Genomic DNA, 22,453 nt, shown 5'->3' with positions numbered 1-22,453 from the left:
ACAAATTCCATCACATCCCACTTTTGCATTTATATCACCCAATACAACCACGTTTCTCATTCTCAAAACCAATTAGTCTGACAAGTAAAATGAAAAAAAAAATATAAAGAAAAGTGTTATGAGCTATGTAAACAGCCACAGCATGTAACAAACATTTAAGCCTTGGTGTGATGCCAGGCATTTAAATCTAAGTGACCACATGCTATTTTCAAATCCAGTGACCTTGGTCATCATTATCCAATCTCACTTTCCTAAGATGTGCTTGGAGCCAGAGAATTTTCATCAAATCTCATGTTCCAAATCAATTTCCTCGTTGTCTCTTGATATGCCCCATCAGATAGTAGGCTGTCAACTTCATCAGAGCTCAAAAAAATCATTTATATCTACAATGCAGTAATAGGGTGGGGCTGCTTAGGAGCACACACAAGACATCTTCCTGCCATGGTACTCTAAGGTTAATTGAAAGACAAATGGATCCTTCCTTTGGCTTATTGGTGTTGTGGTTGATGCTCAGTATCTATGAATGCTTTTAGAAAATAATGGGCTATTCAAACATGGACAAGATATTTGAAAAGATATATATGGGCTATGCACTTACAAGGTAAAATCTATATATATGAGAAGAGCACTTAAAGAATTAAACTGCACTGAAAATATGGTACTTTTTGGCAGTCTGTCACAACCTCAAATGCAAATCATTCCTTTCTCATCAATCCATCTCTATTTTTCATCACACCCCTTACAGCTTATTTCTCCCTCATGTATACCTGCCCTCAAGATATCTACCCTTTTTAAATGTAACAGTTTTGCACACTGTTCAGTTCTCCATACTTAGTAAGAAATCTCTACGTAACTGAACTCGTGTATGCAAAAAACCTTGTCTGCACACCCATACCTTTTCAAAGGCGATGTCTCACACTTACATTTTTAGTACTTTATCTTCTCTGCTTAGGCTTTGATTACCATCTACAGACATCTAGGCATGAAACTGACAAAGTTCTTGAAGTATTCTAGGTCCATGTTTTTGTTCTATAGGGTCTTGCTCTCCTGAATGAGGTGAGGCACTTATAAGGTGTTGCACAGAAACCACCTGATCGTGCACTGTGAGTGCCCAGAGTGCCTAGAAATCTCATGTGTACCCACATTTTCTTGCTTCCAGGTGAGAATTTGGGCTCTCTCCTCCTTAGAAAGGTAAAAGCCAACCATCTTGAAGCACAGATGGAAGAGATACAGTGCCAAGAAGGAAAATTCCCCAAATGAAGAGGCAACCAGGGAGAATATAGAACATCCTTCCCTCAAGATAGCCTGAGGCAGGGTATTGGTGCCCACACCATTAGAAACACTAAGGTCAGTGACCATATGTACAATGATTTCCCCAAGAGTGTTATGTGCTTGTCCCCAAAATGAACCTTTGTTGTGTAATGACTTTGAAAATATAAGGGGGGGGGGCAATGTTTCTTGCACACTTTATACTTGAAAAAGAATGTGCAAGCAGTACCTAACTTTCAATGTAGGTATGGGCAAATAAGATAAACAATGAGTGAGATAAAAACTTATCTACATTATGCATTGCATGATTTCCTCTTTCACTCACCATGTACTGAATAACCCACACTAATAAAGTAGGGACTACAGGCCATTCAGATAGTCCTGATGAAACATACTCAGCCACCAAATCTGATGAAACTCATTAAAGAACTGCATATGCAAAAATTCATATAAAAGGATTTTATTCAAGTTTCCATGGCTAACTTACAGAAATTTTGTGCTGTAAATATTTCCACAAACAACAGTCCAAGCCAATTACATGTACCAATGTAATGCTTGATTACCTATTTTATGTCCATTCTCATTCAAATGGCGTTAAAAAAAGTGCATACAGCCTCTCAGATTACTCATACGTATCCTCAACCCATGTCCAGTGTGCGCACTTCTTAATTTTTCATCATGAAGTTGAACAGAAAAGACAGATAACTGCAATCTCATCTCCAACACTGAAAAAACATTCACTGAGTACTAATAAACATTCCTATTTCATCCCCATCTGACTTATCTGTAGTTCTTAAAATGTGATTCACTGTACCTGCCCATTACTTGTGAAGTCTCCCTGACCTTTCAAGTATACTACCGTATATGCATCCTACATGGTCGTATCATTATAAAAGGCATTTGTTCACATCCCTTCCTCAAACCACATATTTTCATATCATCATTCATCCCTCCATTTTCCCTATTCCATCTCTACTGCCCTTAGGAAACTAGGAAAATTAAGCTTTCTCATTCACACACAAGACAAGCACTTCATCATCCAAAATTCTCGCATGCACTCCTCTTAAGCTGTACCAACTACCAACCCCTTCTATTCCTCAACCTTCTTATATCCTTTAATCCTTCATCTCCTCATATCCTTCACCCATCACAAACCTAAGACCCAAACAGTTTTCATCCCTTCTCCCCCTTCATAACCCTTAACACCCATCATGACTATCATCTTTCAGCTTCTGCATGTTCCCACCTTTAATCCCATATCCCTTCCTGTCCATCATTTCCTACTATCCTAACTTCCCTTGTATTCCTAATCCTTTGCATCCCTCATACTTTTACCCTTAACAAACTCAAAAACTCCTCAATTCTTCCAGCCTTCAACTTCTCATTCCCTTACTTAGCCTTATCCTATCAATTCACAAGCATGATGCAGATAATGAGTTAAGGAGGTATGGAGGGAGAAGATCTTGTGTAAAAGTAAGAATACTGGTTTGGTCACAAATGTTGTAAGGGTGACTGATAGAGTTGTTACATTAAAAGAAATGTTTGACATTACACCTCTGACTACCTTACACACCATACTCTAGCACCCTCCTCACCCTAACATCCAATAGAAATATGCCTAAGCACTTCACGCACCAATATAGCGTTTCTAAATGTATGAACATGGAAATATCTGTATGAGCCTGACCATCAATGGGGCTGCATGTTCCTTGGATTAATCAAATTTCGACACACTAGAAAATTGCATGAATCAAACTATGAACTGGCTTCAAAACTCAAACTTAAACAGCTTGGGGTTGTCTAAATTTTTGTTTGGGTTTTCATCACTTAATGCGAACAAAAATTACACTAAGAAATATGTTTAACTCAAAATACTTTTACCATATCAACAAAATGAAAATATATTTTTTAACTTCTACTATACTCAAGAACTGCAAGCAAAGGTTAAATAAGCAGTGTAAACTGTCACTAATGCACTTTTGCACGCTCTGAAATCCATATGACAAAACTAAAAATAGAAATGAAATGAAAGGTTGTAAATCTCAACAAACATGCTAACATGCTAGCTTTAAATGCAAGCAGACTTTATGCATATCATTTTGGTATGAAGCATGATATCAAATGAAAAATACGATTATTATACTAGTTATTGCTGCTTCATTCAGTCATACATGCTTCTTTCCAGGTTCAAACCAGAAAGGTACATGCAAAAGCTTTACATATTCTAGTCATCTTAGCCTCTGTGCATAACCACACATTCGTCAAATTTCCAATGAAACTACTTCGAATGTCCACTGAAGAATCTAGTACATTTGTTGACCACCCATAAAGAGAAAAAAACTTCCAACTGCCAACATAAAAGAGATGGGAATTTATTTGAAAAAAGTAGGATATGAAAAAAGGAACTGCCATGAGAAAGGAGTGTATGACAACATGGCTTGAAAATATATGGCAAACCACCAGCGCAGATACAATGCAAATGTAATTAAAGAAAAATAAACATATATAGGAGAGAAAGCAGCCCATTGGGGGACACACTGAAAATCTTTCCTCAGCTGTTTTGCTTCTCAAAGAGAAGCATTTTTCAAAATTAATTAAGGACAACTGATGTATCACCTTACATCACTTTTGTTAGAATAACATCCTTGTTAATTAAATCAAGCCAAGCACAAACACAGAAAGCTTAACAAATGAGAAATGAACATGGTTAGACACTGTGAAGAAGTTTTCACAGCTGTTAAATGCATGTACTTCTTAAAGGGAATTTCCCACTGAAAGAGAAAACTGGTTAATAATACAGCTTGATTTCTTAATGTACAGCAAATAACAATACATAATCTATTAGCTTTAGTACGTACTCCAGAAAGAAAAACGGATGAGCCTTAGATGAAATTCTGATTTTAGAAATCTATGGTCCAAGATTATTAGTAATAGCAGCATGAGAAAGAGTACAAATTATGATGTAATTTCATGATAATTAGTTTTGAAAATGAGAAATGAAAGAATATGTCTTGAGATGAGATGAATGCTAATGAGATTCACCTGTGGGTTGCCCATAAGGAGCTGCTCTTGCCTGCGTACTTCTGCCTCCAAACGCTGCTTCTCTGCCATGGCCACTGCTTCTTCAGCTGCCTCGCGCTCAGCCTAACACATATATAATGTCCAAGCAGCCTCAGCAAAGGCATACAGAGCATTCAAGCATGGCCAGATATTCAAAAGCATTCACACAAGAATATCACCACTTTCCCTCGAAATAGTAATTAAACAATATTACAAAATTCAAGACATTTCATGAAGAAAAATGTTTCACTATCAACAAAAACTATTAGGTTGTAAACTTCCAAATAAAAGGGGAGCTTAAGTAGAAAATTAGAATTTACATAGCTGTTACAGGTCTACCATAACTAAAACATACATTCTCCAATACTGAAAAGTACCATAAAACTCAAAGGTAACAAATTTCAACAGATTAAAATAAAATATATTGAAGTATGTGAAAATATAATTCTGATAAAGTTCACTCAAACATTTCATACCAAAATCAGGGATACCAAGGAGAAAGCTACTTCAAAAGTATGTAAAATAAACAGAACCAAAAAAAAAAGGAAGAACAGAAGAGCACTACGATATATACGTTTCAACGTATTTCAAAGATAAGAGAATGTAATAACTATTAAGGAATGGTCAAATAGAAAATTACTTTAAGAGGATATAGAGTGTGATCTGTTGACAGGTAAGCATCAATAAATACCTAAGATATGGTATGCAAAAAGGCTCTGAAACAGGTTAGAGAACTATGTCAGGGAGTAAATAACATGGAGATCAATATACAGGATAGTTTGTACTTAGCAAGAGAAAATACAAGACCAAACTTAAAACAAACTTTATCTTTGATGGAAAATCCAGAATGACTTGGGAATGGAAGTATCCTGACAAGATGATGTAATGATGAAAATGATCCATATGAAATATTACAATGCATCTATGATTACTGTACTGTACATACCGTAGTAATGATAAAGAACACATAATACACAGAGTAAGAAGCAATTTGACAAAGGAATGTTGATTGATTATCCTAATGTGCATGCATACCAGGCAGAATCCATGCCTGATATGACCAAGGGGAAAAACAGGAAAATAGCTATGTAAATGGAATACTAACAAAGGCATAAACATGAAAAATAGCAATGTGAATAGAAAAGTGACCAAGGGAAATACAAGAAAAAACTACTATGTAAACAGAATACTGAACAAGGGACAAACAGGAAAAAAGTACATGAAACAGTGATCAAGAGATAAATGGGGAAAAAGTTATGCTCTCATTTCTCCAAACTTTGAAGCTATGACTCAAAATATCTTTAACCTCTATCTTTCCTTTCATGATCTTTCACTCCCCCCTCTGTTCCTCTATGTACAACTCTTAATAATTTACCTCCTGCACTGTTCTCTTCACATCCGTTTACTGAAACTCTCAATGGAGTGAATTTCATTTCATAACATGAAGATTTGTTAGGCTGTACTTGAGATGATCTTGGTAGACTCAAGAACATTTCTTTTTCCCTCATTAACAATCTGGAGCAAATAATTAACCACCCAAAACAAGTTCACAACCACTATGCCAACAATTTCAAATTCATTCTTAAAAAACTTAGAACCCTTCCACTACATATGCATTATTTCTGCCCTCCAAACATAATCTTATCTCTATCACTTTCAAATGGGCATATTCACCCACTGTCTCCCCCTTATTACCACAGTGCTCAAGTTCACTCAATCCCATATCCGCCTTTCACCCCCTGCATGCTCAGGCAACAAGCACTCAAAATCTTTTTCACTCCATCCTTCCTTAACTAATCATTATCAGTTTCATATCATAATTATAATTATTTCATTATTATCCTTTAATTATAATCATTATCATCATTAATGCTAATGTTATCATTATTATTATCATTATCATCATTATTATTATTATTATCATAATTATCATTATTATTGTTATTATTATAAATAATCGCTGTTTCCCACACCACCAAGGTAATGCCAAGAAATAGGCGAAGAATGGCTCATCCACTCAAATACACATATATATACATAAACGCCCACATACACATATATACATACATATACATATCAACATATACATACACATATGAAGACATATACATACATACACATGCACCTGCTTGCCTTCATCCATTCCTCTCACTACCTCACCCCCCAGGAAAACAGCATCACTACCCCCTGCTACAGCAAGGAAGCACTAGGAAAACAGACAAAAAAAAGGCCACATTCATTCACACTCAGTCCCTAGCTGTCATGTGTAATGCACCGAAACCACAGCTCCCTTTCCACATCCAGGCCCCAGAGACCTTTCCATGGTTTACCCCATAAGCTTCACTTGCCCTGGTTCAGTCCACTGACAGCACATTGACCCCGGTATACCACATCGTTCCAATTCACTCTATTCCTGGAACGCCTCTCACCCTCCTGTATGTTCAAGCCCCATTCACTCAAAATCTTTTTCATTCCATCCTTTCACCTCCAGTTTGGTCTCCCACTTCTCCTTGTTCCCTCCACCTCTTGACACATATATCCTCTTTGTCAATCTTTCCTCACTCATTCTCTCCATATGTCCAAACCTTTTCAACACACCCCTCTTCTCCCTCAACCAAACTCTTTTTATTTCCACACATCTCTCTTACCCTTTCATTACTTACTTGATCAAACCACCTCACACCACATATTGTCCTCAAACATTTCATTTCCAACACATCCACACTCATCAGTACAACCCTATCAATAGCCAATGCCTCACAACCACATAACATTGTTGGAACTATTATTCCTTCAAACATACCCATTTCTACTCTCTGAGATAACGTTCTCTCCTTCCATACATTCTTCACTGCTCCCAGAGAACTTCTGAGAGGACATGAAAATGTTTTGGAGGGAGGTGAACAGTGTCAGGAGAACAAGAAAACAAATGGAAGCATCGATGAGAGGAGCAAAAGAGGAAAAGTAACTGGCAAAGAAATGAGGAGACAAAGTGAGTATTCTGAAGGACTAATAAAATTGTCAGAGGACAGAGGGGCAGATGTGGGGCATTTGGGACATGGACATGGAGACATCACAAATGATTTGTTGAAAAAAGGATATGGTGAAAGCTTTGCATGAGATGAAGAGTGGTAAAACAGTTGGAGTGGAGGGGAATGCAGTTGAATTTCTCAAGAAAAGGGATGATAGTGGTTTGGTTGGTTATTCAGAATCTTCAATATATGTAAGAATCAAGGTAAGATGCCTGAGCTGAGGACAAGTGGAATGCCTCTATGGTGCCAATGATTAATAGTAAAGGGAATAAAGGTGAACGTATGAATTTCAATTATAAGTTTGCTGTGTATACTTGGTGTATTGTATGGGAAAGTGGTGGTGGCAGTGGAAGGAATAAGTTAAGAGTTAATGTGTACAAAAGTAAAGTAAGGTAATAAAGTTTAACAAGGGAAAGAAACAGACTGGTCTGAATATGAGTTTGCACGGAGTGAACCTGGAGGAAGATGGACATTTTCATTATCTGAGAATGGACATGGCAGTTGTAGGAATAATGGCACATGAAGTAAACCTTACAGTGGGTGAGGGGGAAAAATTCTTAGAAGCATTGAAGGGTATGTTAACAGTACAGCAGTCTCAGCAGTGCTGTATGGATGCAATACTGTATGCCCTAAATGTAGATGAACAGAGGAGGGGTGACTGTTAGATGTGAGATACCTGAGGAAAATATGTTGTGCGAGGAGGGTTAATCAAGTATGGAATGACAATCTGAGAAAAAAAGCATCTTTCCTCTTTTCCTCTAATTCCTTTCACTTCTCTCTCATTATTCCCTATTCTCAGAAACTTACATGACTGATCCATAACTACCAGAGCAACTGGTTAAGATTTATGAATTCCAATCACAGGCAAACACTGTAAAGACTGAGGACAGTGATTCAATCAGAGACATTTAAATACTACCACTCTCTCTCTCTCTCTCTCTCTCTCTCTCTCTCTCTCTCTCTCTCTCACTCACACACACACACACACACACACACACACACACACACACACACACACACACCATTTCTCCCTCCTCATATACACTAATCACTCTGCACCGTCAATCACACCATTTGTTTACTATAACAATGCTGTAATTCTAATGATATAAAAGACCATAAACTACCCTTAAGTATGAGCACACATCCATACTTGAACCTAGTACAGTGCAGCAATACTGCACACGGCACTACCTCTACAGTAAAGTATTTTCTTGTTATAGTCTTCAGATTTCTTTTTCTGAAGAACCCTTTTCCACATGAACTTCACGTAAATAATAAGAATATATGTAATATGACTAAGACTTACTGGCTCAGGCTATGGGATTAAATATATATATATATATATATATATATATATATATATATATATATATATATATATATATATATATGTATATTTTTTTCTTTTTTGTTTTTTTTTTGCTTTGTCGCTGTCTCCCGCATTTGCGAGGTAGTGCAAGGAAACAGACGAAAGAAATGGCCCAACCCACCCCCATACACATGTATATACATACGTCCATACACGCAAATATACATACCTACACAGCTTTCCATGGTTTACCCCAGACGCTTCACATGCCTTGATTCAATCCACTGACAGCACGTCAACCCCGGTATACCACATCGCTCCAATTCACTCTATTCCTTGCCCTCCTTTCGCCCTCCTGCATGTTCAGGCCCCGATCACACAAAATCTTTTTCACTCCATCTTTCCACCTCCAATTTGGTCTCCCACTTCTCCTCGTTCCCTCCACCTCCGACACATATATCCTCTTGGTCAATCTTTCCTCACTCATTCTCTCCATGTGCCCAAACCATTTCAAAACACCCTCTTCTGCTCTCTCAACTACGCTCTTTTTATTTCCACACATCTCTCTTACCCTTACATTACTTACTCGATCAAACCACCTCACACCACACATTGTCCTCAAACATCTCATTTCCAGCACATCCATCCTCCTGCGCACAACTCTATCCACAGCCCACGCCTCACAACCATACAACATTGTTGGAACCACTATTCCTTCAAACATACCCATTTTTGCTTTCCGAGATAATGTTCTCGACTTCCACACATTCTTCAAGGCTCCCAGGATTTTCGCCCCCTCCCCCGCCCTATGATCCACTTCCGCTTCCATGGTTCCATCCGCTGCCAGATCCACTCCCAGATATCTAAAACACTTTACTTCCTCCAGTTTTTCTCCATTCAAACTTACCTCCCAATTGACTTGACCCTCATCTCTACTGTACCTAATTACCTTGCTCTTATTCACATTTACTCTTAACTTTCTTCTTTCACACACTTTACCAAACTCAGTCACCAGCTTCTGCAGTTTCTCACATGAATCAGCCACCAGCGCTGTATCATCAGCGAACAACAACTGACTCACTTCCCAAGCTCTCTCATCCCCAACAGACTTCATACTTGCCCCTCTTTCCAAAACTCTTGCATTCACCTCCCTAACAACCCCATCCATAAACAAATTAAACAACCATGGAGACATCACACACCCCTGCCGCAAACCTACATTCACTGAGAACCAATCACTTTCCTCTCTTCCTACACGTACACATGCCTTACATCCTCGATAAAAACTTTTCACTGCTTCTAACAACTTGCCTCCCACACCATATATTCTTAATACCTTCCACAGAGCATCTCTATCAACTCTATCATATGCCTTCTCCAGATCCATAAATGCTACATACAAATCCATTAGCTTTTCTATATATATATTTTTTATTATCATTATTTTGCTTTGTTGCTGTCTCCCGCGTTAGCGAGGTAGCGCAAGGAAACAGACGAAAGAATGGCCCACCCCACCCACATACATATGTATATACATACACGTCCACACATGCAAATATACACATATATATACACACACAGACATATACATATATACACATGTACATAATTCATACTGTCTGCCTTTACTCATTCCCATCGCCACCCCACCACACATGGAATAACAACCCCCTCCCCCCCTCATGTGTGCGAGGTAGTGCTAGGAAAGGACAACAAAGGCCCCATTCGTTCACACTCAGTCTCTAGCTGTCATGTAATAATGCACCAAAACCATATCTAACCAAATATATCTTTTCTTTTCTTTCATACTATTCGCCATTTCCCGCCTTAGTGAGGTAGCGTTAAGAACAGAGGACTGGACCTTTGAGGGAATATCCTCACCTGGCCCCCTTCACTGTTCCATCTTTTGGAAAATTAAAAAAAAATGAGAGGGGAGGATTTCCAGCCCCCCGCTCCCTTCCCTTTGAGTCGCCTTCTACTACACGCAGGGAATACGTGGGAAGTATTCTTTCTCCCCTATCCCCAGGGATATATATATATATATATATATATATATCTGGGGCATGTGAAGCATCTGGGGTAAACCATGGAAAGTTCTGTGGGGCCTGGATGTAGAAATGGAGGTGTGGTTTCGGTGCATTATGTATTGTCTGGGAATGTATATGTATGTATAAGTTGAAATGTATAAGTATGTATGTGTGTGTGTGTGTGTGGACATTTATGTATATACATGTGTATGTGGGTAGGTTGGGCCATTCTTTCATCTGTTTCCTTGTGCTACCTCACTAACGCGGGAGACAGCGACTAAGTATAATAAAATAAATACAATATGAATCTATGTGCCCTAGCCTGAGCCAGGCATCCATTCTATATACGAACCCCTATGGGTGGATGAACAGTTGGGTTGCCTGTGTAAAGACTGCTGCAATGAAAATTTAAACCTATGCATTTGACCCTAGTCGGCCCATGAATGTGTCATAATCAGGAACAGTAACCGCCCACTATACTATGAAGTTCCCATGCCCCTAATAACCCTTGCATACTGCAGACCTGCCCTTTTCTGCAAGATCATAACATTTGCCTCCTTCAACACCCTCTCCATGAACAGATTCAATGACTGTTGTGATTTCACACACCCTCGATGCAGACATACTTTCACTTATCATTCTCCCTTTGTCCTCATAACCTTTGCCTTACTCTCGCAGTAAAAACTCCCCATTGGCTAAAGTAACTTTCCATTTGCTCCTTATATCCAATGCACCTTCCATAATTCACCTCTGTCAGTAGACACGTACCCTTTTTTTTTTCTTGAGGAGAGCTTAAAGAATAAAAACGACTTCCATGTATAAGCGCATATGAATGTGCAGGAGTAATGCAATTCCATCTTATCATGCACCGTACTTGTAAATGCATGGGTAATCCAGTTCCATCTTAACATGCACATCATTTGCAATGGGGTGATCCATCTAAGCATGCTCAATAGCTGTATATATATGAATGATTCAATTCTATTTTAGCACACTGCCCTTAACCTATGAATCATCCAAGTAATCTTTCTGACTTGTACAATCTAAAGTTACAGAACATGAAAATGAAAAAATAATAAAAAAGGACAAAAACAAGGGCAAAAATGCAAATACAGACAGATGGCAAGATAACTACAACTCCTAATCTATAATTGAAGGATTAAAATGGGAGAAGAATGAAAATGAATGAATGATAAAAAAAACTGTGGCCAAATCAAGTTAGTATAATAAGAAAAAACTATTCTGATGATTTATTCTACAACTGCAATCAAGATGGGATAAGAATGTCCTCCTTTGGTACTGATATGGAAGAAAGATAACTCAAGTGTTACGAAAAGCTATGAAGAAAGTGAACTATGTACGGAGGATTTGAAAAGCTATTAAGAAAATGAACAATGTACAAGTAACAAAGGATATATTGAATGGTTCTACTGGTTAGGAGCTTCCTTATGACAAATGGATGAAGGTGCCAATGAACTAGGAAAGTACAGTAATTCCGGTATCACAAAAGCAAGGTGTACAGATTAACAAATAATAAAATCACACCAATAGTAGTTTCAGTGTAGGTAACAGGATGCATGATAAGCAATAAACATAAATTATTAAGAAAACCAAGTGAAGTGGAGATAAGGAAAGAGAATCTAAATGGTGACTGAATCAAACTCACCCTCATAGAATTAAGAAAAGAAAACTTTGGAAAAGCATGGCAACATGTATAATTTATCATTACAGAAACAGCACACAATAAATAAAATGGAGAAAACATATCAAAGTATGCTTAAATCACTATTTGATAACTGCCTCAATAACCATCTAATCTTAAGCGTTGAAAAAGACTAAAGATGTGTTTAAAGGACATTCATATCCTGACAACCAAATCCTCACTGAAAAAAAAGGCAACTAAAGAATATTGATCAAAATCTACTCAGCCAATGCTACTGATCAAAAACTGAAGCTCATCATGTACTTATGGACATATCATAAAGCCAAAATGATTCCACAAAGGGTGCCATTAAAGACTTTAGGTCATTTGTGTATAAACAGAGATGAGGAATCCAGTTATCTCTAGCACTAAAAATGAGACATTAAAACTAATACTTTAAAGTACACTCAAAATCCAATGTAAGCAAAATAATTACAAGAAAACTAAAATTTTGAAACATAATGAAAATGGATGTATGTATACTATTCTTTTTCTCTCTCTCTCTTATACCTGCTTGCCTTTTCCCACTTAACAAAGTAGCATCAGCAACAGACAACTGAGCCTACAAGGCAATATCCATACTTGGTTCCTTCACTTCCTAAATCTAAAAGTCATGATACAGAAGGTGGGGATTTTGAGGATTACTAGACCATCCAATCCCAGCATTAATCCCCAAGATTAATATATTTAATATACACTTAATTCCAACTCACAATATTTTGACTAAATACATTCACACTTAAAACACTCGAAAACTAAAATATCTATATCATCATCTTACAACCTGTGTTTCAAACTTGCAACTAATTTGAAAAAAAATATCTACTTTTAAGAGTAAAACTAAATGTGCTGTGTGGCACTTCTTCTGAAGGAGGAGTTGTAAGAGTGTGTTAATGAGTATAAGTAAATGAGCTCCAGACTGATGTTGGTGGGAATGAATGTGGACTATGAAATGTGGGTGACTGTCGGTGCTTATGCACCTTGTAGCAAGAGGAATGTGGAAGAGAAGCGAATGTTCTAGAAAAAGTTAAGTCCATCAACAGTTCTGATGCAAGGCGTCAAGTAATTCAATGCAAGAGTGGGTGGTGTGGGAGATAAGGGTACAATTGGGGATATGGGGTACCTGGAATGAATGAAAACAGTGAGCAGCTTGTGGAATTGTGTGTTGAAAAGAGAACTGGTGACTGGGAAAAACATAGTTTATAAAAGGGACATACATATGTATGTGCAGGTTAGGGGGGAATGGGGGTCAACAGGAATTACTGGATTTTGTACTAACTGACAAGCATGCAAAGGAGGTACTTTTGGATGCAAATGTGCTGAAAAGGGCAGCTGAGAGGATGTCTATTCACTTCCTGTGAGGGTGAGTGAAAAAGTCTGCAGTGGCTTTAGGAAAAGAGAAAGAGACATGGAAGGACCTGGAGACTGGGAGAAGAATGGTAAAATGTGAGAGTAAATGAAACCAGGAAAGTGAGCGAGGAATGGAGGGTATCCATGGAAGAATTGCTAACACTTTTAGGAGAGGTGTGTGGCATGTGTAAAGAGGGATGTGAGCATCTGAAGAAGGGCAGTTTGAGGTGGGACGCAGAAGTTATGTTGTTAGTGAGAGAGATAAGACAGGTGTATAGGCAATACTTGCATGGAAGGAATGCAAGTGACTGACAGATTTATGATAAAAATGGGGAGGTCAACAGGAAGGTGCAGGGACTGAAACAGAGGACAAATGACATAGGGTGAGAGAGTATCGGCAAACTTTAGGGAGAATAAGAACATAATTCTAAGGGAGGTGAATATTGTAAGGAGAACAAGAAAATAAATGTAAGCATCAGTAAGTATCTGAAACTACACTTGCCAGGCATATACAAGTGATATTTTCTCATCTATGTTCAGAACACCACTCATCTCTACAACAGTAAATACACACATTCAACATATCACTGGATCCATCATGCCTAAGAAGAAAATTCAACTGTGAAGATACTGAACACTTACTCCTTAACTGTCATGCACTCACCTTATTCAGACAAACATACCACATCACCATACTTCTTGACCTGTCGTCCCTCCCAATGAATAAGGCATACCTCCAGTGTGCTGCAGGAGCTCCAAAGAAGAGGAAAAGGACAGGAAAGTACATCTTCCTTTCTTTCATACCTGTTAGCCATTCCCTTCTTTGATAAAGCAGCATTAGGAACATATCACTGACTTATGAGGAAAAACCCTTGATTGGCTCCTTCCTCTGTTCATCTTTTATTGTAAAGTAATAATACAGGATAGTGAGAATTTCCTGCCCTCTCCTCTTGCCCTTCTCATTTACCTTCTACAACATGAAGGAGATAAGGAAAGTAAGTGAAGTAATTACACATACTAAAACAATCTCTGGGCCCCTTCTGTGGGACTATGCAGCTTCAGGGCTGTCCTCCAATCAAGAAAGGGAAATGACTGACTCCTATGGAGGGAAAAATTTCTCTACGAGGCTGAACTCCACTTCACCTATTAATGATGATACAAACTCGATGATGGTAACTTACTATTCACAGTGTAACCACATGTAGGCTGAGTCAAGCAGCACCTAAATTTATGTATAATTACAATAAATCTTTTTTCATACACAAATGCCTCTCCCATCTTAGTGAGGTACCTTCTAGACTTTAAGAATAACGGCCTCATTTGCACACATTCACTCTCTAGCTGTCAGATATAATGCACTGAAACCAGAACATACCATCTACAGCCAAGTCCAACTAACTATTCCCTGGTTTCTAATACCCATTTCATATGCCCTAGTTCAGCCCACTGACAGTAAGTTGACACCCATAAACCACACTAATCCAATTCATTCTGCCCAATGTACATCTCTCACCCTTTGAATATCAAGGACATTATACCTCAAAGCCTCTTTTACTCATCCGTCCATGTCCCTCTTAGGCTACCCTTCCCCTTGCTCTCTCCACTTCTGACACATAAATTCATAGTCAGTCTGCCTTCATTCAATCTCTCCATACTTTTAATCATTTCAGCATACTCTACTTACTCTTTCAATAAGACAACACTTACTACCACATCTCTCTCTCATCCTGTCAATCCTTACATAATCAAACCACCCCAAATCACATGGGATGAATTTCACTCCAAACATACCCATCCTCTTCTTCTGCATTCAAAGCCCAAGACACATCCATAAAACAATGTCAGGAGAGATATACCATCAAAAATCCCTACCTTTACCAAAACAGACAATGATCCTCCATCCACCACACTCCTTAGTGAACTCAAACCTTAGCCCACATTTCCACTCAAGGGTGCCTAAAGCTCTGCTTCCGCTCTTTTCAAACAAATCACCTTGTACAATCCATGTACTGCACTTCATTACCATTCACACACTCTCTCAAACTCTCTCATCAGGAGCTGCAGTATGCCACAAGAGCCTTGTCAGGAGCAAACAGCAAATGATTTGTTTCCCATGCAACCCACTGTCAGCGTACCATGGAATGCCTCTCATCATGAAGACCTGCATTTACCTCTCTCAACATCATTTCCAAGAACAGTGGAAACAAACACAGCAATATCACACACCTTTGACAAAGACCATCTTTACCAAGAACCACTCACATTCCTCCCTTCCTACTTGCACACATACCTTACTCTCCTCGTAAAATCTTGTTACTGCATTTAATAACTTTTCATTTACTCCATATACCTGTTGCACTTCCACTTGGCCTCTCTGTCAAACCTATCATACACTTTCTTCAAAGCCATATGGTCTCATACAGTTTTCACCCTCTTTCTTTAAGTATTTCTCACAAGAATTATTCAAAATAAATGCCTAGTATCCATACCCTCTACCACTTCTGAAAATTTATTGCTCCTCCCCAATCAGACATTATTTGCATGTAACCACTTTTGCAATCATCATCTCTCCCATACACCATGCCAAGTACACTCTCAAATAACTATCTCAAATAACTTATAAGTGTAGTTAGACTATTCAATTTAGTTCCCCTTACCTTTATATATGAGCACTATAAATGCATTCTACTGGTCCTTAAGTACCTAACCTAGGGCCATATAGATGTTGAAGAACCTGAATAAACAGTTATGAACAATGTAACTCCCTTTAAGAAATTCAACCTCAATCCCATCCACTCCTGTTGCCCTGCCAAACATTACCTTATGCTCAGCTTTCTAAAATCCATCTCTTTTCACCATACCATTCCCCATGACACTTATTCTGCATGCCACCTCATCACAAAAACATCACGTTCAACATCCCATCACCTAACATATCTAATGGTCCATCAAAATGCTCTCTCCACCTGAGCCACCTGCCCAGCTGCTCCTATTGTTGCTGTTCATATTTGTTTTCTTGTTCTCTTCATGCGACAGTATTTACCTCCTATCTAAAATTCAATGATACTCTTGCATGGTCCCTATTAGCTTATTATTGCTGGACTCATTTTAGTTAGGAGCATCTTTTATAATTGGAGTCTGATATCCTGCTTGCAGTCTATTTATCTATCTATCTATCTATCTATCTATCTGTGCAGACTTGTAGTTGTGAGTAAATAGCTGAGTGTCATGCAACTGCATGAACAAAGAATACTTCTACCACACACTCTCACTCTAGATGACATTCACCAAAAAAACACATCAATTCGGTAACCTATATGCCTACCTTTATTTGACACTCAAAGAATCAAATGCAATATCATGACTGCAAACAAAACTGTTTTTCACTGGTAGCTGACTACTCAAATCTCTGACCAATGAATATTCTGTAATAATAATAGCAAAAAGCTGAGCACTTCTACCAATTATGAGCAATAATATTGCCAATACAGTCTTTCAAGAGTTTTAGTATCCTCCCAGTGACATAATCAGTTATTGAAAGGACTGTATATATTGTGACTAACTTCTTTACTGGACCTATTTTAAAATTTTGGTAGCAAGTCTACCCCAGGGAACTGGGTATCCATGCCCCTCTCACAAGCCCAAGATATTAATTCCTACATATAATGCATACTTATAAGCACTTGATCCAACCCAAGTGAATGAGAAGGGTGTTAATTATCATAAACAAAAGCACAGAGTGATGTATACTGAGTTAAAACTGTGAACTTGGAAGCATCTGGAATGATAACACTAATACAACCACCCTCTGAGGAACACAAATGGAAACTTTAAACACTGAATCCTGCAAAGCTAGTATGGTTCAGTTTCAAAAATGAAACTCATTAACATAGATACCTTATTCCCTGGGGAAGTAAAAGAAACCAAAACAATGGAGGAATGTTTTCTGATAATTCAAAGTATGAATATGTATATATTACATAATAATACAGTTACATAAAGTAGCAGTTTACAAAATTCTATCATAACTGATTATGTAAAAACATATGTAGTACAGGTATGAAGTGCTTACTTTGCAAGAAAGGCTCAAGCCAGAGTTCCATGTGTGAAAATGTTGCCAAAAGCAACATTAAAGAATAAAACTCAGCATCTGACAGCTGATCAAGCCAAAAGCACATAAGAGTAGCATGTGTATTGAGAAAACTGTTAGATTAAATCACTCCTGTCAGCCAATACATTCAAAGTCATGACATGTAAAACTTAGCTATCAACACAATCATGTGACTTATTCAGTGGAAAAGTCAGCTGGATTTTTATATCAAGTCATTCTAGTTCATATAACAACTACTTAAAACTGATGAAATTGAAATGTTGGACTTGAAAGATGAAAAAACATTTCCCTACCGTAGGCAGAGCCCAGTAAGCAATTAATATAGCATTTCTAAGTGGGGAGGGGAGTTGAAACATCATTTCATCCCAAAAAGGAAGTGATATCCATGAGTTTACACCTCTCTAACCATCATGTACAGTATGAGGCTTGCAGATGCTCATCTAGAAGACTCACTGACCATGCATCAACAAATCCAGGCCTATGACATCATAGGAATGGGGTGAGATGGTACCAAGCAAACATCTACCCATTTTCACTGACTAACCTGTGATGTCAGTGCCTCCAGCCTATAACTGTTGTTTTTACGGAAAAGAAAGGGAAAAGAAGCAGTTGCTTGTTAGGTTTTACCTATAGTAGAGAATTTATTTTTCATCCTTGAAAACCTATATTTTTCATCACCAGAGCAAACCCTATGAGCATCTAAGGGCATGTACATGGAGTAAGGACTTCAGGAAAAAAAACTTTTTTGCATAAAAGTTCATCATTTCTTGTGTTGGAAGTTAGTGCCAGGAACTTATGAAGAAGGGCCTTATTTGCTCGCATCCACTCCAACTGTTCTGTACAATGCACTAAAACCATAATCCCTTATCCATAGCCAAACCCCACAAACTTTTCTGTGATTCCCAACCACTTCATATGCCCTAGCTCAGTCCAATGTCAGTACATTCCATTATACCGCATTACTTTAATTTGCTATATTCCATGCAAAACTCAACCTCTTGCATATTCAGGGGCCAATAATCTAAAGCCTCTTTCATGCCATCCTTCCATCTTAGTCTCTTTTATCACCAAAAATATTCCTGAGTTTGGTCCCTAGAGATGTAACTAGCCTTTATATATGGGTTCCTGTGGGGATGATGGATTCACTTAAAAGCCATTTTTCTTAAGGCTACACTATCTAAGAATACAGGCCCAACTTCAGATGTGGCCAACCCAAGAATTCCTTGTGGAGCTCAAAGAATAATAGAAAAGAGGTTATGCGATGCAACTCAAGTATTATGAAGTATGATAAGATCTATCCCGATTGTCACTTGAGTGAAAACACTGACACATGCCCAAATAAGACAGCAGTGACGTGATTTCTACAAACTGATATTATCACTTGGACATGCCCTAGTAAGAAAATAAAAAATAGAAGAATCTACATTGACAAATGACCTTATCAAGTATCCATGACCTTGCATGTGTAGAGGCTGGCAGGTCTGTGATGTACCTACACTGCAGGGTGCTTACCTGCTGTTTTGCTGACACCTGCTTCTGCACTGCTTCTACCTCTTGTTCTTTCTGGTGTTTAAAGCCATCCTCTTCTGCCTGCGCTGTCTTGCCTAATGTCTCCCTGGAACAAAGTGGCTTTGACATTATATGCAGTTTCATGGTTACCATTAACTAACTCATAAATGTTCATCCACAAAAAGAGTGGTAACAGGAATTCATGCAAAATCTCCAGGAAACAGATCAAAATGAAATCTATTTATCTAACTCTGTGACAAATTTGAGTTTCTGCATTTAGAGTTAGGAGGAACATACACAATCCTATCTAAATAGCTCTGTTACCTATACCATCAAACATTCAACTGTTAAAATCCATCAGTATACTTAAAAATTCTGCCTAACTTCTTGATCATTATGTAAATCAAACAGGCATAAACATCTCGCAATACAGATTCGCAAATGGGCAAAAAAGTACAATAATAAAAGAGCAACAATGGAGAAATCAGAGATAACAACTTTTGTCAGATAATGTAGAATATGAAGATAAGTAGCAAACAACTACATGCGGTTACAGAATATATAAGGCAGGACAAATGAGAAAAAACAAAAAAGTCACATGGGAAATGGTCAAGACTGCATCTAATCAGCAAAGAGACAGGAGGTGCAATGGGAATTAATTAATCTTTTTTTCTTTCTTGCAAACTATTCGCCATTTCCCGCGTTAGCGAGGTAGCGTTAAGAACAGAGGACTGGGCCTTTGAGGGAATATCCTCACCTGGCCCCCTTATCTGTTCCTTCTTTTGGAAAAAAAAAAAAAAAAAAAAACATGGCATTAACTAATATCTATTTATTTATTTTGCTTTGTCGCTGTCTCCCGCGTTAGCGAGGTAGTGCAAGGAAACAGATGAAAGAATGGCCCAACCCACCCACATACACATGTCTATACATACACATCCACCCACGCAAATATACATACCTATACATCTCAACGTATACATATATATACACACACAGACATATACATATATACACATGTACATAATTCATACTATCTGCCCTTATCAATTCCCATCGCCACCCCGCCACACATGAAATAACAACCCCCTTCTCCCTCATGTGTGCGAGGTAGTGCTAGGGAAAGACAATAAAGGCCACATTCGTTCACACTCAGTCTCTAGCTGTCATGTAATAATGCACCAAAACCACAGCTCCCTTTCCACATCCAGGCCCCACAGAACTTTCCATGGTTTACCCAAGATGCTTCACATGCCCTCGGTCCAATCCATTGACAGCACATTAACTAATATCCTGATATAAAATGAAAAATCCAGCTATCAGTCAATATCTCTGATGCATGTTCCCTTCAAGAACTTCCCTAAGGGGGTAACGATAGTAAAAGAATATCCACAACTGGTGAATTCCTGTGCAACACTAGAGTTCCTGAAAAATATACAGAATTACCTGTTGATAAACTATGTTCCATGAATATGAGGTAAAGCCATGAAAGTTCAATACTGCAATGACATGGATGATGAAAAGTGAAAATCACTTGAACCATATCATTATGCAGGAAGTAGTTGGTAGGCAGGCAACAAGGGAGGTAAACAGTATTACCAGTACAGGTACACCACCGAATTTCCGGCAACTGATGGTTCGGCACCTTTAGTCCGGACAAAATTACGTGAGGGAACTTGAAATTACTGCGGCCACCAGACTAGTTTACTGGGCGGCCACAGATGGCATTGTGTGTAGAGCACGCTTATTTACATTCTTTACACTGCACTTGTTGGTGGTGATACTGCAATTCTGTGAGATTCTTAGCTTGCTTTGCTTAAATTTAACCCTAGCTATGGCTTCTAACACATATAAGAGTGTCAGTCATAGTGTCAAAAGTAAACACAGTCCATATCGATTCAAGATAAAGTAGAACTGTTGAAAAAATGGACCATGGAGTTTCGGTGCATAAGCTGTGTGACATCTACAGTATTGGTTCATCAACTGTTTATAATATAAAGAAGCAAAGGGAGAAAATATTGAAATTCTATGCAGACAACAATTCCAAGAAGCAAATGACAATTAGAAAAACTATGAAAGACGGTAAGAATACTAAGCACGACAAGAAAACTTAACCATCACTGGTACAACATACTTCTCCTGCAACTCAGTTTGTTTTTGCTGTTCAAGTTCTTTCTGCTGTTGAACAAGGAGCTCTCTCTTTTTCTGCTCCCTCAGTGTTTCCTCTTCATCATTCTTTTTTCTCAGTCTCTCCTCTTCCTCCTGTTGTTGCTGCAGCAATTTTACTTTCTCTTTCTGGATCATGGCTGTATCACCTTCAAAGCGTTTCCTCCTTTCCTCTTCTGCTTGTTTCTTTCTTTCATTATCTTGGTTCATAGCTAAGTTTTCAAAGCGGGCACGAAGATTTGATGCTTTCTCTGCAGCTGTGGACAGTTAGAAAACAACTGTATGGGGATGGTTAGAAAATAATTGTTACTGGATCGTTAAATCTTTTTTTTTTCCATAAGTATACAAGTTTTCACTTTCAAATACATACAGAAGCATTTGAAGTATTTTCAAACTGAGCTACATCCTGTAATTACCTGCCTTGTGTATAATACCAAATCATATAAAGCTCAAAAAAGTAAGGAAAGCGTGTCCATGCACGTGTGCGTGTGTGACAACTAATTTGAACAATACATGGGAAGTTAGCTAACTATGTGAGCATGAAGTCACCCTCCAAGAGGCTGTATCACCATAAGCAATTTGGAAAGAGTACAGTATTACTGAAAACCTTCTCGCCCCATACAAGTTCATCTTACCCTGCTCCCATAAGGAATGCACCCTAAAGGCTGCAGGGACCCTACTTATGGGTCTAGAGGTTACACAGTAATTTTTTTTTCATACCTCTACACTGTTTCCCTCATCAGTAAAGTAGTGCCTAGAAAAGACAAAGAATGGCTACACTTGCTCATATCCTCTCAAACTATAAAACTGTCATGTATAATGCACCAAAACCAGAGTCCTCTGTCTATGGCCAAGACCCAGAGACCTTTCCTTTCCATGGTTTCCCTTACCACTTCAAATGCCCTGGTTCAGGACAAA

The 22,453-nt window shown here is 38.2% G+C and overlaps 1 protein-coding gene across 1 annotated transcript in view; it reads right to left on the bottom strand.

Moving 5' to 3' along the window:
• Positions 1-22,453, bottom strand: part of Cortactin (cortactin) — a 60,232-nt gene that overhangs the window by 12,034 nt on the left and 25,745 nt on the right. Inside the window, 3 exon segments of the mRNA XM_071682972.1 lie at positions 4,312-4,413; positions 19,376-19,478; positions 21,504-21,792. Coding sequence (XP_071539073.1) covers positions 4,312-4,413; positions 19,376-19,478; positions 21,504-21,792 — 494 coding nt within the window.

Source organism: Panulirus ornatus, chromosome 35 (assembly GCF_036320965.1).
Source record: "Panulirus ornatus isolate Po-2019 chromosome 35, ASM3632096v1, whole genome shotgun sequence".
In the NCBI taxonomy this organism is placed as follows: Eukaryota; Metazoa; Arthropoda; class Malacostraca; order Decapoda; family Palinuridae; genus Panulirus; species Panulirus ornatus.
The sequence above is the reverse complement of the archived record's forward strand: the minus strand, read 5'-3'. Positions and strand labels throughout refer to the sequence as shown.